General features: G+C 48.2%; 2 protein-coding genes across 12 annotated transcripts in view; one reads left to right on the forward strand and one right to left on the reverse strand.

The window, feature by feature from the left end:
- The window catches only part of BMAL1 (basic helix-loop-helix ARNT like 1), a 107,183-nt gene that overhangs the window by 86,906 nt on the left and 5,432 nt on the right, over positions 1 to 14,845 (forward strand). For 7 of the 10 annotated variants that reach the window (XM_028501405.2, XM_024118642.3, XM_055091662.1 and 4 more), the window contains 8 exons: positions 588 to 705; positions 3,225 to 3,374; positions 5,855 to 6,101; positions 7,420 to 7,526; positions 8,923 to 9,073; positions 9,878 to 9,966; positions 11,512 to 11,620; positions 14,560 to 14,653. In XM_028501405.2, coding sequence (XP_028357206.1) covers positions 588 to 705; positions 3,225 to 3,374; positions 5,855 to 6,101; positions 7,420 to 7,526; positions 8,923 to 9,073; positions 9,878 to 9,966; positions 11,512 to 11,620; positions 14,560 to 14,653 — 1,065 coding nt within the window. Of the gene's footprint in view, positions 1 to 587; positions 706 to 3,224; positions 3,375 to 5,854; positions 6,102 to 7,419; positions 7,527 to 8,922; positions 9,074 to 9,877; positions 9,967 to 11,511; positions 11,621 to 12,911; positions 13,344 to 14,559; positions 14,654 to 14,845 lie in introns of those variants that run through there. The other 3 variants (XR_008619631.1, XM_007116654.4, XM_024118643.3) reach the window with 3 other exon arrangements.
- BTBD10 (BTB domain containing 10) overlaps positions 5,301 to 14,845 on the reverse strand; it is a 91,199-nt gene continuing 81,654 nt past the window's right edge. Inside the window, exon 10 of one of the 2 annotated variants that reach the window (XM_055091663.1) lies at positions 5,301 to 5,359. In XM_055091663.1, the coding sequence (XP_054947638.1) occupies positions 5,328 to 5,359 (32 nt within the window). In that variant the 3' untranslated portion in view covers positions 5,301 to 5,327. The remainder of the gene's footprint in view (positions 5,360 to 14,845) is intronic. The other variant, XM_055091664.1, reaches the window with a different exon arrangement.

A 14,845-nucleotide genomic window follows, 5' to 3' on the forward strand; every position in this document is an offset into this window, starting at 1 on the left:
CATTCACATGCTGGTATTTGCATGGAAACTTAGTAAAGCAGAAGAATTGCAGAATCAAAATAACATTTATATAAATTAGAATTAATGCAAATTTAATGTTTCCAAGGTGTTTTGCTCTTTTTAGTCTTAGAGCAAAGCTATGGAAGAAGTTATTTTTATCTCTGCTAACAATTAGGCTAGTGAGGCGAATAGTATGACCCAACTTGTTTAAGAACAGAGGTTTAATGGAGCCTAGAGTCAGAGCCCACGCCCTACATTCCTCCCTCTGAGGTCTTAGAAGGGAATCTGTGGGCCTCAGAAATAAATGAAAAGGAATTCATACTGAAAGACTTTTGCCTTAGAGGAGCATGAACTATTTATGTATGTGGTTGAGCCCTTTTTCCTTCATGTCTTATCAAAACCACACTCCCGGTGCCTCATTCATTGTGTCTATATCTAGGCAAAGTGACTGGACGTGTGTACATGTTAACACATGAAATATTTGAAATTCTCGTGCTGAAAAATGCAGAGTAAAGGCCAAGCCCTTGTTGGTTAATATACGTTCCACGTGCCGTTGACTTGTCCTTTTTGATGATACATTCCCACAGAATGATCTGATTGGTCAGAGTTTATTTGACTACCTGCATCCTAAAGATATCGCCAAAGTCAAGGAGCAGCTCTCCTCCTCTGACACTGCACCCCGGGAGCGGCTCATAGATGCAAAAAGTGAGTTTGGGATCCGCCGCTGCTTCCTCAGCTGCCTGCCCAGATGGCTGAGCGCTGGGCTGAGCAGTGTGTGCGGACCTCAGCCTCTGGGTCCCTACCTCTCTGCCCTTTATCTGGGTCCCAGGTGCTGTCTTTGGCTAAGTGGGATTGTTTATGTTACTTTGTGTTTGTTTCTCTTTTGTTTGACATAAAGAAGAAAAAAATTCAATGTCCAAACTCGTGAGAGGAAAAACAGCTACTTTCATTTGATTCTTTCTGATTTTTAGTTATTTTTTTTTTCAGAATCTAGAAATTCCAAGTTGTATGTTCCTGAGTTAAAAGGGTTCACATCAGTTTGATTTGTTCCCCCTGAAAAAAATCACCTCCATTTATCTGAGTTGCACTCATGCAGTCTCATAAGATGAAAGTAAGAAAACTTCAAGTGTAAATATGACGCTTCTTTGACCAAAGTGGTTCCTCATTAGATGCCCTGCCCCGCCCCGATGCCCATCTCCCTGCTTCCTTCTTGCAGCAGTGGAGCCACCACTCGCGCTCTCCCCCAGCTTCTTGCTTCTGCACCCGCTCCCTGCCTCCTGTGTGAGGCCATAGAAGCTCTCTTCTCCTTCAGCCCCATGGGGGTGCTGTGCACTCCAGCAGTTAAGAGCACGGACTCTGGAGTCAAATGCCGGGCTCGCATCTTGGCTCCACCATTTACTAGCTGTGTGACCTTGAGCAAGTTACTTAACCTCTCTGTGCCTCAGCTTCCTTATCTGCAAAATGTTATCTATTTCATCGAGTTGTTGTGAGGATTTAATATGCTAATAACGGAGTACATAGTTTCCAGCACAGAGTAAGCACAACGTTGTATTCACCTTGGCCCAGTGCCATCATAGCCTAACTAGTTTCTTGCTTCCAAGCTCTCCATTGTAATCTCTGGAAGGAAATAACCACCAGAGGAATCTCCTTTAAATCATCCTTTTCACTAAGGCACTCCTCTTCTTCCTGTAAGTACAATGCAGTCCCTGGTACCTGTTGCCCTTTATAGTCTGGTCCTGCAATTTTTTTAGTGACCTCAGAAGAGAAAGATGAATGCTGTTTGGTCCTTGCCTCTAAAGCTCTTACCATGTAGTCAGGGAGACAAGGAGACAGCACCATTCATAATAGGTGCAGCCATAGATGTAGTACCAGGCATAGAGAACGATGATTAATTCTCACGTGGGCGTGGGTACAGGCATCACGGAGCAGGTGACAGCTCCAGGTGGGTTTGAAAAGATGAATTAATGTTTGCCAAATGATGAAAGGAGGAAAGGAGCAGAGGAAATGATTTGTGGACGGGTGCAGACATGCGGTGCTGTGGGCTGCCAGTGCCGCTGGAACAGAACATGCAGGGGAGGGAGAGGGCTGGACCACGAAGACCTTTTCATCTGCGGGGACACAGTGAAGGGCTGTGAACCAGGTGGGGCAGGCTCGGATTGGCATTCGGGGAGGATCACTGAGGCAGCAGTGCGGGAGGTAGGGGAGAGCAGGGAGACCCAGGAGGAGCCCCCAGCACTAGCCATTCCTGTGATGGCTGCTCCCGCAGTGGGCAGTGGGTGCTTGTTCCCCCCAGACGTGATCTGCAGCCCCAGCTTCTGCACCGACAAGTAGCCCATGTTTCTAGCAGGATCACAGTCATGCTTTTTCTCCAGAGACTCTAATTCCGTTGGTCCGGAACCATAATTCAGACCACAGATAGGAGCCAATTTATATGTGAAATTTATGATTTAAAATTTTCTGGTAGCTACGTCTAAAAAAGTAAAAATAAATGCAGAGTTATCTTTAATACTGTATTTTATTTAACACTAAATCCAAAATGAGGTCTTCTACATTTTTTTTTTTGGTACTAAGTCTTTGAAGTCCTATTTTTATTCACACGTACAGCACACCTCCAGTTTCAAGTTCTCAGTAGCTGCGTGTAGCTAGCGGCTACCACACTGGGAAGCCCAGATCTCGAATGGGGTCCCAGAATCTGCAGGTTGATGAAGCATCCGGGGGTTCTGGCCTCCAGCCAGGGTTGGGCACCTAAGGCAGTCCTGCTGCCTCCTTTCCATTCCAGTATCCAGGCCTTGCCCGTCCTCCAAGTCCCAGCCCACCTGCTTCCGCCTCTGGGAAACACCGATTGTTTCTGCCATTTACTTGGCACTGATCACTCTATATGTCGCGTTGTGTTATCATTAGTCTTTTCCTGGTGAGCTTCTATTTCCCCTTCTCAGCCGTCCACTCCTGCTGGACAGGAGCCCTGTGTGTATTTCTTTATTCCCTGGAGCACGTAGTCCATTCATCAGTCGCTGCATTCTTCGTGATCTGTAAGCATTCCGGGTTGACAGGGCCCCCTGTCCATACAGCATCTGTTAAGGCCTAGGCTGAGGAGAAGGGTTATTGTCACGTCATTGTTATAGAACAGCAAGGCAGGAAAGAAAAGACTTTCTTCAAGGGCACACTCCCCTTCCTGACAGACAACACTACCCTCAGTTTATCACATTTTGTGTATTGATTTGCAGCTGGACTTCCAGTTAAAACAGATATAACCCCTGGGCCATCTCGATTATGTTCTGGAGCACGGCGTTCTTTCTTCTGTAGGATGAAGTGTAACAGGCCTTCCGTAAAGGTTGAAGACAAGGATTTCCCCTCCACCTGCTCAAAGAAAAAAGGTAAAAACCACTTACAGTGCTTTCAATCCTATCACAGGTGGAGCACTCAGTAGGGGGTGGGCTCAGAGCAGCGGGTCCCAGGATTGCAGCCAGGACCTCACTAGCCCCCCTTCAATGGGGGCAGTTGGGGAGCAGGGGGGAGCTGGAAGGCCCTGATGGTGTCACGATGACACAGGTTTGTGGGAAGGCTCCCTCTGTTTAAGTCCTGTTTGTTTTCCTGTGGTTGGGAAGGAATACTCTAAGTCACAGACCCCTGCTTCCCCAGCACCCACGAGCCCACCAGAATTATTCTAAGTTCACCAGTGCCTGCAGATGGCCAAGTGCAGTGAACACTTTTCATTTTTTCTTCCGTTGTGAAGTGTTTCTTCCTCCTGTCCTCTCCCACTCCGGGCTTTCTTCCGGGTTCCTTTCGTTGCTTCCTCCTCTTCTGACCCCAGCCTTCTTCTCTTAAGAGTAGATATATACTCATCCATAGGTAATGTCATCCGCCCCCTTAGCTTTCAATGACATTTATATGCCACTAACTTCCAAGTTCATATGTCTAGCCTGCACTTCTGTTTTGAACTCCAGATCTGTAAATTAACTGCTTATTTAATCTACCTGCTTGGACATCTCAAGGGCATCTCAAACGTGGTATATGTAGAAGTAACCACCTGAGCTTCCCCTCGAAGGTAAATGGCACTACTGTCCATCTAGCTGTGCGTGCTGGAAGCCTGGGGGCGCCCTCACCCCCTTTCCCTCCCTCCTGATCCTAGTCAGTTGTAAAGTCTTGCTGCCATGAATTGCCCCTGCAGAAGTTATCTGAAGTATGTTTATCCACCTCCATGTTTACTATCACTAGATGGAGGCTGCCCTGGATCTCACAGGCCTGGTGAAGCAGGCTCCTCACGCTTTCCAGCCCCTCACATGGCCAGAGTGACCTTTCTAAAAGCAAATCTTGGGACTTCTCTGGCTGTCCAGTGGTTAAGACGCCACGCTTCCATTGCAGGGGGTGCAGGTTCGATCCCTGGTTGGGGAACTAAGATCCCGCATGCCACGTGGCATGGCCAAAAAACAGAAGAAAAAAAAAAGAGCAAATCTTCGTATGAGTCCCCTGTTTCAAACCCTTCAGTGGTCCCCGTTGCTCTTGAAGAAGAGTTTAAAATCCTTCATGTGACTTTGCAAACCCCCGCCCCTGACAGTACTCCGTACGTACGTTTGAGACTTGCTGACCTCCTCTCGATGCCTCCAAACCGTCTCTACCCAAAGTCTCCGTACGCTCTGTCACCTCTGACGGGAATGCCCTTCTCTCACCACCAGCTCCCCTCCCTGACTCACTCAAGCTCGTCCTTTAGAGTGGACCTCAATGTCTGTCACTCCCTCCCTCCCTCCCTCAGGCTGCCTTATGTCTGCTTGTAGCACCCTGCAGGGTTTCTTTCTAACACTTGCTTACAGTTGCAGTTATATAGTTATTTGTGTGATTATTTGTTTAAAATATCTCTCCCCCATTAGACTGAATTCCACCAAGGCAGGTCTGATTTGTTTTCCACTGTTTCCCAGTAACTAGCACAGACCCGATGCTTGGTAAACTATTCCATAAGGATGTGTTTACTGTTGGAATCCACAGGTGCTCCACGCTTAATGTGTCCCAAATTGAAATCTTTTCTCCCTCTCCTCTAAAACTTACTCTGTATTCTCTGCCCCGAGTCAATAAATTGTATAATACCGGCCAACCACTCAATCTGAAAAAGTTGGAGTCATCTTTATTTTCTTTTTTTCCAAATACCAAATATTTTGATACTCATGCCGAATCCCAACAGTTCAAGCTCAGAAATTTCTCCTGTGTCCTTCCCTGCCTCATCTTCTCGGCACTGCCATGGTACAGTCCTCAGCATCTCGTGCATGTCTTCCAGTTCACCCAACACTCTGCTCCTAGAACATCCAAATCACGATGTGATTTTGCCGTTTCCCCACTTAAATACCTTCGGAAGCTCTCCATTTCCTATCTGAAAAAGGTTAACACATTTGTGAGCACATAATCCAAGGCTCCGACGATATGCTCCCAACCTGCCCTTCCAACTCTACCCCCAGCCCTTTTCCCTTCTACCACACACAGCTCTTTGCTGTTTCCTGTACAGGATACCTCTTTGTGCCTTTGTATGTTCTCAAACCTTTACAGATTCTGGTTTCTTACCCAGTGCTCATCCTTCTTGATCCACCTCCTTCATAGCTCTTCGGGGCGGCCTTCTTCTCCCCAGGGAGATTTAGCTACTGCTTCCTTGGTGCATGTGATGCCCTTTTGCTGTAACCAGCTCTACAAGGCGTATATGACACTGGATGATACCTGTTTTTTCTGTCTTCTCTCTCACTAGATGCTAACTTCTGGACAGTAAGGCTTTGGTTTTTATATTTTGACTCCCTACCTACATCCCCCGACTAGGCTGCCTGTGCCTCCAGGTCCCAAAGCCACACTGACATTGACCATGGGCTTTGCTTTCTAGCAGATCGAAAAAGCTTCTGCACAATCCACAGCACAGGCTATTTGAAAAGTTGGCCGCCCACAAAAATGGGGCTGGACGAAGACAACGAACCAGACAACGAGGGGTGTAACCTCAGCTGCCTTGTCGCCATCGGACGACTGCACTCTCATATGGTTCCACAACCGGCGAACGGGGAAATCAGGGTGAAATCTATGGAATATGTCTCTCGGCATGCAATAGATGGGAAGTTTGTTTTTGTAGACCAGAGGTAAGAGTCTGCACATTACCCTTGAACAATGATGATAGAGGATTTTCAACCCTGAGTAAAGCAGAGAAGACTGGGCCATCGGCTGTCTTTCTTAGGGATAGAGAGAAGGAAATGATGGGTGTATCTGCTGAAAAATGAGACCCAGTGGGTTATCATCATAAATACAGAGATTTTTCTCCATGTCATTCTTTGGCATGTAGAGACCATGAAGTGGGGTGGTTTGATGTCCATGGGTGAAAGAGAAATAGTAGGCATAGTATGCTATTTGAATCCATGGAAGGTTCCAGGACCATTAATTACTGTGATTGAAATTTCTGGCATGTGGGACTCGGAAAAGATTATCTAGTCCTGAGCTGTCAGTACAGTCAGTCATCTGCTATAGTAACCCCATATGGCAATTTAATTTTAATTTAATCAATTTAAATTAAATTAAATTAAAAATTCAATTCCTCAGGCTCACTAGCTACATTTCAAGTATTTAGCAGCCACATGTGTCTAATGGTATCCATGCAGAACATTTCTTTTTCTTTTAATTAATTTTTATTGGAGTATAGTTGACTTACAATGTTGTGTTAGTTTCTGCAGTACAGCAAAGTGAATCAGTTATACATATACATATATCCACTCTTTTTTAGATTCTATTCTCCCATAGGTAGAACATTTCTGTCTTCTCAGAAAGTTCTGCTGGACAACACTGTTCTAGTACGGTCTCATTTTTTATGGTGGTTGAACTGAGGCTCAGCCTGAAGCCTGGCCTTTTCCAGAATTCACAACCCATCGGCAGTAGACCTGGGCTAAGAACCCAGATGTCCCCAAATTTCCACTGTTCTCTGCTGCCTCCTTAAGAGTATTCACAGGGTAGTAATTTTTCTGACTATTAGATATAGTCACTAAATACTGGAAAAGGAGGCGGCCACCTCTCAAGGTCCTTGTGGGCCCCGCTGCTGGAGCTTCTGGTGTTTGGTCATCCTGGTAAAAAGCAGCCGGTAAATTGGAGAAGCTTTGCCCTGGAGTTTAGAGTTCTACCACATTTTTGTCTAATACAGTTACTACTTTTAAACCTCCTAAAATTTGATATCTTGTGCTAACAGTGTCTTTGAAAGGATTCTTTGCTTTCTTTCCCTCTGTTTTTATAGCCCTGATTAAAGTCAGTTTCATGAGAAGAAAACCAAAAAGCAAAACCCATGTAATAAGCCCTGTGAACCCACCTGGCTTTGACCTTGTTTTCACTGGCTGTAGCGGGATTCAGCCGGTGCAGAGATGCTGTTAATTGTCTGAATGGCTTTTTCTTTTTTTTAAAAAAAAAATTCCCTTTTAGGGCAACAGCTATTTTGGCATATTTACCACAAGAACTTCTAGGCACCTCATGTTACGAATATTTTCACCAAGATGACATAGGACATCTCGCAGAATGTCATAGGCAAGGTAAGCCGGGCTGTATGACAGGTCTTAAGTTTAAAGTTCCCCCCTGCTTCTAGACTAGTCCACGTAACCTCGCAGAGAAATCTGCCTCTGTGACGTGGGAGCCAACCAGCCCAGGAGTCTTCAGGCCAAGACATCTGTGAGGAGAGGAGGCTACTGCTTCGCCCAGCCCCATCTAGCCCCTTACAGATAACCCCCACCCCACTGCCTAGCAGATTTCTGTACTTGGGCCAGGGCAATTTCCGGAAGGCATCTCTTGTTCAGAGGATTTATCTGGACCCTATAAAGATTTCATATGGCCCAAACAGATCTAATTCTTTTCCACAAAACCCTGCATCGCCTCCTACATTTCCCTCCTGATTAATGGCATGGCCAAATATGTAGCCTCCTGAGATGGAAACCAACATCGACTCCCTCCTTTACTTTTTCCTCCATCAGAACTGTTCATTCACCTCAGACATGCATTTTAAAGAGGCCCCTTTCTGCCACCTCCACTGCCAAGACCCTGGTTCAGCCCTTGTACCCACCTGATAATTGTGATGGACTCCTAACAGGCCTCCCCACTTGCTTCTGTCCCCAGTCCATCTTCCATCACTATCCCATTTATGCTCTGATAGATCGAGCCTGATAATGTCCTATCCGTGCTTAAAACCTCCTGCCTTTAGACTCAAGCCCAATCACCCTTGACAGGCATTCGGAAGACCCTCCACCTTCTGGCCCTGACCCACCTCCCCAGCTTTGCCCCCGCCCCCATCTCCGCCCGCAGAGGCCTCGTGCTCCAGCCACACTGACCACCTCTCCATTCCCTGCCCTACCAGGCCCTGCCGCTCCTCGGGCAGTGCTGGGTTCTCCTGTCTCTCCCCTTGGCAAACTTGTATCCATCCCTCAAGACTCTGATCTCCTCTGCCTCTCCTGAGGGTAGGAGTCACATCCTGTCTCCTCTTTTACCTCCAGTGCCTGGCACATGAAAGATGCTCGTTACATGTTTGTAACATGAAAGAATGAGGTTTCCATAGGTGAGTGACCTCTCTGAATCCAAATGTCCTAAAAATGCTGTACTGCCTTCAGGCTTTGTGATAGGGAAATAACATGGGCCCTTTGGACAGTGCCTTCTCGTTGTGTGGTGTTTACTTCATAGCGGATTCCAGTTAGATGTCTAGAATGCAGTCAGTTATTCCCAGAGCCTTCATTTCATACACTCTGAAGAACAGTGACAGGTTCACAACCGAATTGGAAGGCTCAGAGTCAGACCCTCAGAAACAACCTACTCTCTGAAGTGCCAGCTCCCGTGGCTTATTAAAGAGGGATGGCCTTGGAGCCTGAGAGCACTTAGGATTTGGTTAGTTTAATGCATTTGTCTGAGGAAACAATAATGTTCATGGTCTCTTTGTATTTTCAGTTTTACAGACAAGAGAAAAGATTACAACTAATTGCTATAAGTTTAAAATCAAAGATGGTTCTTTCATCACACTACGGAGTCGGTGGTTCAGTTTCATGAACCCTTGGACCAAGGAAGTAGAATACATTGTCTCCACCAACACCGTTGTTTTGTAAGTGTTTTTCGTATATCAGAGGCTCCCTTGCTTCACAGGGAAGTGCCTTGGGCCCCTTACCTGGGAAAGGAAGGGGGTACAGGTGACAGGCAGTATTGCATCCTTTACTGCCGTCTTGCTGATATCCTTTGAAGCCTCGGGACTGGCGGAAGCCACAGGGTGGTTAACGAGGGATGAGCTTCAGTACTCATACCTCTGAGGCCCCGGCTGGTGGGATTGCTGCCGGAGACAGCAGCGTTTCCTACCCGGTAAAGCGGTCAGCCTTTGAGTTCCGCAGGCCTGGCATCCACTGGTATCACCATGGAGGGAAGGCTTGGTAATCTTTGAGAGGCCCACCAGCCCATACTGGCTTTGGCTGAGGAGGGCCGAGGATCTACGCCCACCAGGCTGGCGGCCTGAACCCCGGCAGCTGGAATGCCCCCTCAGGGGCTGCCACCTGCTGGGTGAGCAGGGAAGGGAAGGCCCTCCTCTTTGGCCTGCTCCCCACATCTCCTTCCCCATGAGGTCCAAACCCCCCACCTGTAGGCGGAGCCGATCGAGGGGCTGGGGCCGGCAGTGGGCTGCTTCAGTCGCCACCTCCGCTGGACTGCGCCCCACCTGCACCAGGCAGGCAGGCAGGGAGGCCAGAGGCCGGGGTGCTGTCCATCGTGTCCTCAGTGAGGAGACCTATGTGCCGCTCAGACACTTCATTCTGTGGCCTGTCCAGGTCCAGAGTGGACACCGGACACCTTGGCCAAGGTGAAAGGTGCACAGTTCTGAGCTGGCCTGACTCACGTTTCCTTGTTGCCGGGATGTTCACAGAGCCAACGTCCTGGAAGGCGGGGACCCAAGCTGCCCTCAGCCCACAGCATCCCCCCGCAGCATGGACAGCACGCTGCCCTCTGGAGAAGGTAACTATGTGCCGCCGGGGCGTCCGGGCTTGCCCCTGAGGAGCTGCTTGTGGCCACCATCCCCGAGCCCCCGGGATTTGGGGTCCCCGGCCACCATCTTCTGTGGAACAAGGGAGGCCTCGCGGGGATGATCACTAAGGACGCTGTCATCGCGCTCTCTCTGTTGAGCCTGGAATGCCGGGAACTTGTTTGTGCCTTTGCCGAGGCTGCCCGGACCCTGGACGCCTTGACACGGCAGCTCCTGCCTGAGCTCTCCTCCCCCTGGGCTGCCAGCGGCTGCGATGTGAAGTGCTCTTGGTGATGGCCGCCGGGCTCCTGGGTGGGAGGAGGGGGTCCGTCGGCACGGGGCTGTGCTGCACCCGGCGGGGCCCTCCCCCGGCTCGGCCTTGGCCGCTGCTCTCCGCACCTGACTCCTCCTTCCTCAGGCCTCTGCTTGCATGGCTTCAGCCCCTGCCTCTGCATCGATGAATCCTACATCCGGTTTCACTCCTGAGCTCCAGATCTGCCTTTCCAGCGGCCTCCTGGGCGAAGCCACCTGGAGTCCCACAGGCACCTATAACTCAGCACATCCAGATCGGTCCTCTGCACACACCCTCACCCACAGTCTGGTCGGTTAAGCCAGAAACCGTGACTCCTACCTCTCCCGTTATATCAAAACACACACTCCTGTCCCTTCTGTCTTTAAACCTCTCCAACCCCACTGTTGCTACCTCACCCTCCCCACCTGTTGCTTGGCTTACTGCAGATAACTTCCCAACTCTAGTCTCCCTACCCTCCTCTGCACCCGCATCCTCCACTGCCGTTCATTCTCCACCCGGTGAACTTGTGTTTTCTGTGTCAAGCACTTTGGTGCTCCTTGTCCCCTGTGGATACTGTTCCAATCTGTTAGTGTGGCATCCAAGGCCCTTCATGGTCTGACTGGTACCTGCCTCTCAGTTTCGTCCGTCACTCCTCCATCATCATTTGTAATGAGTTTCTTGGTGTAGTCTCCCAAGTTGTGTCCTGCCTCAGTGCTCTTGCATACACTGGTTGCTGTGCCTGGAATGCTTTCCCCTCCTTACCTCTCTGCCAACCTACTTTATGCTCCTCTCTCAAGACTGAGCTCAGAGTTAATTTCTTCCAGGAGGTTGCACCTGGCCCTGCATGAGTTGGGTGCCTCTTGCTGACCTGTCAAACTTATCGCAGTTTGTTCCAGCCGTTGTTTATCTTGTGTGTCTCCCCATTAGACTGTGAGCTCCTTGAGGGCAGGGATGCCAACTGATCTCTGTGACTCTGGTGTGCAGCCCAGTGGCTTTCGGCCAGCGTATGTTGAGTGCGTGAGGAATTAGAAGCTTTAATATCAACATCTCTGATCCTGGAAGGAAACTTGAGCTTTTCCCTGCCGGAATGCCATTTCCTGACGAGCTGTGGCTCTCGTGTCTCTCAGGGCACAACCCTAAGCTTGAATTTCAAGTGGATCATGGGATGAAGTGGATTTAATTTAACACATGATAGCATTTCTCCCTCGGCTTTCCCTTTTCCCACTCTCAGATTCCTCTGTTGTAGGTGGCCCAAAGAGGACCCACCCCACTGTTCCAGGGATTCCAGGGGGAACCAGGGCTGGGGCAGGAAAAATAGGTCGAATGATTGCTGAGGAAATCATGGAAATCCACAGGCAAGTAACACCTAGTTGTTCCCTTAAACCAGTGTTCTCAACCCCAGGGCACTTTGCCCCCCAGGGGATGTTTTGTTGATGTCTGGAGACATTTTTGGTTGTCACAACTGAGTGGGAGGTTGTTGCTAAACATCCAGTGGATAGAGACCAGGGATGCTGCTTTTGCTAAACATTCTACAGCCACAGGACAGCCCTCCCAAGCCCCGACCCCTAAGGAAGAATTTTTCAGTCCAAAGTGTCAGTAGTGTCGAGACTGAGAAATCCTGCCTTTAAATAAGGAAGCTAAACCCAAACAGGCCAGAGCTAAATGGAACTCTGGGAGGCTCAACTTTCTTATGACTTTGTATATGGCCCAAGGAGCTTCCCAGTGGATACATGAACACTAACCTTACAGGACTGCAGGAGCAGAGCCGTGAACTGCCATGATCTGGGCCTTGACAAAACATTAGCTTCTTCCAGTCAAAAAGTTGCCTAGGGTTAGTAATAGAGACCAAGCAAATCAGCTAGTAATAGAAGCTCCCTTGGGCAGAACTCCTTTTCCATATGAAAGAGAAGAAGCTCTGAAGCAGTTTATCTGGGTTGAGTCCTAGGCCTCTGCTTAGGAGATTCATTTAACTTCTTGGACTCTGTTGGCTTAAGCCATAAAAGGGAGGCAATATCTGTCTCCCCGAAATTGCCCTAGGATTGTGAGGGAACTCAGGAAAGTTCCTAGAACTGACATGTAGCGAGTGTTCAAAAATTGTTAATTAAATCTAAGTCTTTAAGAACAGTCATTGAGAGGGAAGCAGTAATTATAAGTCCATTTGAATTTGGGCAGTGGGGAGGGTGGTAACCAGGTCCTTAGGCATACAAACTTAATGGAACATAATCATAGGATCCCTGCTGCCACTGGATTGATTCTCTCAGGAGAATTGGAGGCTGGCCTTGTTTTCTAATTGGCCACAAGTGGGGCTCTTATCCCAGTGGGATAACAGAACAGCACAGTTCTGTTCCAGCCCTTCAGGAATGACAGATGTGGCTGTTTGAATCTACTTCAGGAAGGAGGTGTGGGTGCAGTTGTGCACTGATAATCTGGTGCTGATCAGTCCCGGCATACCCTGTGCTTTGCTCGAGACCATCCAGGGACAGTATAAAACAGTCCTTGAACGCAAAGGTTTTACAATCTTTGCGAAGCCTATTTTCTTTATGATAAAAGAAAAAAGGGAGAGTGCATGGGCTGAAGCAAGCAAGGGAGGACGGTTTGAACTTGGCCTTAGCTGGGTTTTATGATGAATGTGGGTGTTCCTTCTAGAAAAGACAGGCACACGCTGGAATGGGCATGTGAGTGGTGTATTCAGGACACAGAAAGCAGGCCATCTACCTTGGCAGCCTCTTTGTAGAAAGGAACCACAGAGCTGTGATGGGAGATTGCTAAGAATTCTAAGAAATGGTGTTGAACAGTTGAGACTGGACGAAAATTGGAAGACCCCGTGCATTGTAGGATGCTGAGCAGGTGTCCAAAGTGGTGTGTTAATAAGCATCGTGGAAGCTGGGAACTTCCTTGGCGGTCCAATGGTGACGACTCCGCGCTTCCAATGCAGGGGGTGTGGGTTCGATCGCTGGTTGGGGAACTAAGATGCCACATGCCGCGGGGCACAGCCAAAAAAAAAAAAAAAAAAAAAAAAAACCCAAAAAACAAAAAATAAGCATCGTGGAAGTTGGATTGGAATAGGAAGAGATGAAGGTAAGCATGCTTAACAACCCAGGAATGAGGCCCACCTTACAGTGATAGTAGTGTCCAAAAGAGAAATCAGTAATTTAAGGACTAGATATTGAAAATGAAATAAGTAACTACGAAAAGGCAATTCTAAGATAGGGAAGCTGGGGAAACAGTGGTTCCAAAGATGTAGGTAGGGAAAAATGGGAGACATTCAACAATTTTTCGGTAAGCAATTAGTAGTCATCTGTGTGGGTGAAGAACACCTGGTATATAGTTGTATCCCGCCTTTCAGAAGCTTATGATCCAGGAGAGAGAGAGAGCTTGTTTACTCACAAATTACAGGATTAGGCAGTACAGGCCAAGAGCCAAGACTGCTGGGCAGTGGAGGGGTCCCTGGGAGACCCAGAAGCTGCAATCATCCATGTAGGTGCTAAGAGCCTGGTGGTCACGCAGCTGCCATTCAAGTTTCCCTAAGCTCTAGCTGCGGTGCCAGGTCATGGCTTCCTTTGCTGAGGTCCTTCAGCTTGACAAGAGTTGATGTGGATTTACAGATCTAAGTCTTTCCCTCTGTAAACCTACTCTGCTGAGAAATAAGCTAGCTGAGGAGGGCTTGGACCCATTTTTCATCACCTGTTGCCTTAGAAGATGACGATGGCAACTGCTCATGCGAGGCCACCTTCTAGGTGGGGCTGAAACCACCGCAGCACCCACCATCTCCTGAGTAGTCGCTAGCTAAGCAGTGTTTGTAGGGTAGAGAATAAGTCATTTGCTGTGGATTCTAGTTCACTGTATCAAAGATAGAATGCCACCAACTCTGAGATCTGGATTCTGTGAGCAAATGAAACTGGCCACCTACTTGAAATTCACAAACCTGAAATCCAACCCCTAATCCAAGGGCTTTGTCAGTGAGAAGCTTGCCTCCAGGATCTGTGTTCTATATCAGGTGCCTATGGGATAAATCCAGCTTATCACCGATAAATAAAGTTTTATTGGAACACAGCTATATCCATTCACTTGCATATCATCTATGGCTGCTTTCAGGCTACAGCGGCAGAGTTCAGTAGTTGTGACAGAGACCATATGGCCTACAGAGCCTAAAATAATCACTCTCTAGCCCTTTACAGAAGGTTTGCCAATCCCTATTCTAGGTGGTCTTCTCACCCCCATCCCTCAACAAAACACACACACTCCACTGAAAAAAAGGAAAGGCAATGTAACTAACTCCTCTTTTCTCTGACAGGATAAGAGGGTCATCGCCTTCCAGCTGTGGCTCCAGCCCATTGAACATCACAAGTACACCTCCCCCTGATGCCTCTTCTCCAGGAGGCAAGAAGGTAGGGCTGATGACTCTTAGACTAAGGCCCTTCTTCATCCAGAGAGCTCTTGCCCACGTTCTGAAATACGGGAAATAGGAGTATATGATTGTGGTTTTGCTGAAACAAGTAGGGCCCTTTTTTCCTCCTTGAAGTAAATGCATCTGTGTTAGGTGAGGTACAAAGCATACCAGTGGAGCTAGGGAGCCTTGC

Source organism: Physeter macrocephalus, chromosome 16 (assembly GCF_002837175.3).
Source record: "Physeter macrocephalus isolate SW-GA chromosome 16, ASM283717v5, whole genome shotgun sequence".
Taxonomy (NCBI): Eukaryota; Metazoa; Chordata; class Mammalia; order Artiodactyla; family Physeteridae; genus Physeter; species Physeter macrocephalus.